Source organism: Erpetoichthys calabaricus, chromosome 2 (genome assembly GCF_900747795.2).
Source record: "Erpetoichthys calabaricus chromosome 2, fErpCal1.3, whole genome shotgun sequence".
Lineage (NCBI taxonomy): Eukaryota > Metazoa > Chordata > Cladistia > Polypteriformes > Polypteridae > Erpetoichthys > Erpetoichthys calabaricus.
Genome location: NC_041395.2, coordinates 137,442,587 through 137,444,487, shown reverse-complemented (window position 1 = coordinate 137,444,487; position 1,901 = coordinate 137,442,587). Strand labels below are relative to the sequence as shown.

The 1,901-nt window shown below is 39.9% G+C and overlaps 1 protein-coding gene across 1 annotated transcript in view; it reads right to left on the bottom strand.

Annotated features, from left to right (window-relative positions):
• The window catches only part of LOC114646387 (fetuin-B-like), an 18,006-nt gene extending 16,804 nt beyond the window's left edge, over positions 1-1,202 (bottom strand). Inside the window, exons 1-2 of the mRNA XM_028794563.2 lie at positions 1,046-1,202; positions 246-465 (exon numbers count right to left, since the gene is read on the bottom strand). Coding sequence (XP_028650396.1) covers positions 246-461 — 216 coding nt within the window. The 5' untranslated portion in view covers positions 462-465; positions 1,046-1,202. The remainder of the gene's footprint in view (positions 1-245; positions 466-1,045) is intronic.
• Positions 1,203-1,901: the final 699 nt, after the last annotated feature.

The window sequence follows — 1,901 nt, the reverse complement described above, 5'->3', positions numbered from 1 at the left end:
GTGGCTATGCCTGTCCAAATTGGTATGCAGAGGTGCTAAATGTGCCATTTGTCATTATTGTGCAAATGTGCAATGTGTCATTATTTCAGTCTCTCTTGCTTTGTTAGGTACTGCCACTGTCCTGTATCACCCCGGTGACACTTTGTTACACAATAGGTGACCTTTTTATTCTTAAGTTGAAGAAACAAACACTCCTAAACAATACTCCCATTTTCTTAGGCCCCGACTTTTTGTTTTGCACTTACTTTGTTCTGTATGTGAGCATCATTAATGCGATACACGACTAAGACGTTGCCTTCATCCTGCCTCTTGTTAATTTCCCGCACAGCTAGATCTGCAGCAATGGTTACTTGTGAGTCATTACATGAGGCTGCTTGCAGTGGGGCACTATCAGGCACCACGGGAAGGGACCAGGCAGCGCCCAGTAATGTCCCAACAACAGTCAGCACTAGAAGCTTCATTTTGCTGGAAGAAAAAACAAGCAATTTTATTTGTAGTATTTTTCTCTTCAGTTCTGCCGTTTTCCTCAAACCCTTGGTCAGTTGTGGCTGATCAGGCTTCCTCATCCTGTATTCTTTTACTCTTTGTGGCTTGTACTTACCAAACTTTTTTGACTGCTTTACTGTTGGTCTACCCCAAGCGCTTTCTTGTGCCAGCACGTTATGTACCCTTTTTACTATCTGACTAAATTCTAACTGCCTGCCTCATTCTTCTTTGATGAAATTAGAACAGTTCCATCCATCCATTTTCCTAACCTTATATTTATATTACTTGGTGGTGAAAAGCAAGAGCTTATTCTAGCAACAACAAGTGCAAGTTGGTAACCAACCCATTTCAAAGGCATGCCCTTATCTTACCATTCAAGCTAACTACACCGAATAGTGGAAAGGGGGCACAAAAGAGCGAAGTTAGGCACATGCAAATTCTACACTTCAGTCTCTTCAGCTGGTAATCATATTGGGATCTCTGCTACTGCCACCATTCTACCCCATCTTAGAACTGCTGTAAAGTAATTAATGAGACAGCACAAAACCAGAGGACTTACCCTAAGTGAAGTCGCTTCTGTCTGGACTGCACCCCTTTTCTGACCTGGGCTGTTCTTTTTATAGGTTTTTTTTGATAAAAAGAGAGCGTGAGGACAAGTTTGTTTGCTCTAGTGGGGTCCTTGATTTAGTGAGTAAATATTAACAGGAGAGCAATGTCCAGTAGATGTTGCACTTAAATAAACAACAGTAATGACCCCTGACCTTAATGACCCAGTAGGACTTTTATAGCTGTTTTCTCACATACATGTAGACAGATGTGGCACAGAAAAGAAATGAAAAGAAATTAAATAAGGATAGAATATGGGCCCTTCCGTTGGTCGCTAATATGAGAAGCCTTTATTAAAAGTGGAATAATTTAAGGTTTTGGGAGGAAAATAGAGAGATAATTTGAAGGGACCCTGGAGATAATACAGGAGGGAACAGCATGAGGGGTTGGCACTTTCTAAAATATTAAAGACCTTTAGTTTTAAGATTGTTAAAAAAAAGTCAATATTAACACAATCGCTAGAGCCAATAGTGGCCTGTGAGTTTGAGCTAGAAGAGTATTCAGTAGTACTAGGGTGTTGTACCGTGTTAGCCATTATGAATGTAGTGAGAAGTCAAGCAAAATGACCTTTTATTGGCTAACTAAAAAGATCACAATATGCAAGCTTTGGAGGCAACTCAGGCCCCTTCTTCAGGCAAGATGTAATCAAGGGCCTGAGTTGCCTCAAAAGCTTGCATATTGTAATCTTTTTAGTTAGCCAATAAAAGGTGTCATTTTGCTTGACTTTTCACTAAGAGTATTCAGAAAATGGATGGACACATGACATATCTGACAACATTTTGTTATTCAAATTATAATACTGTATCTCT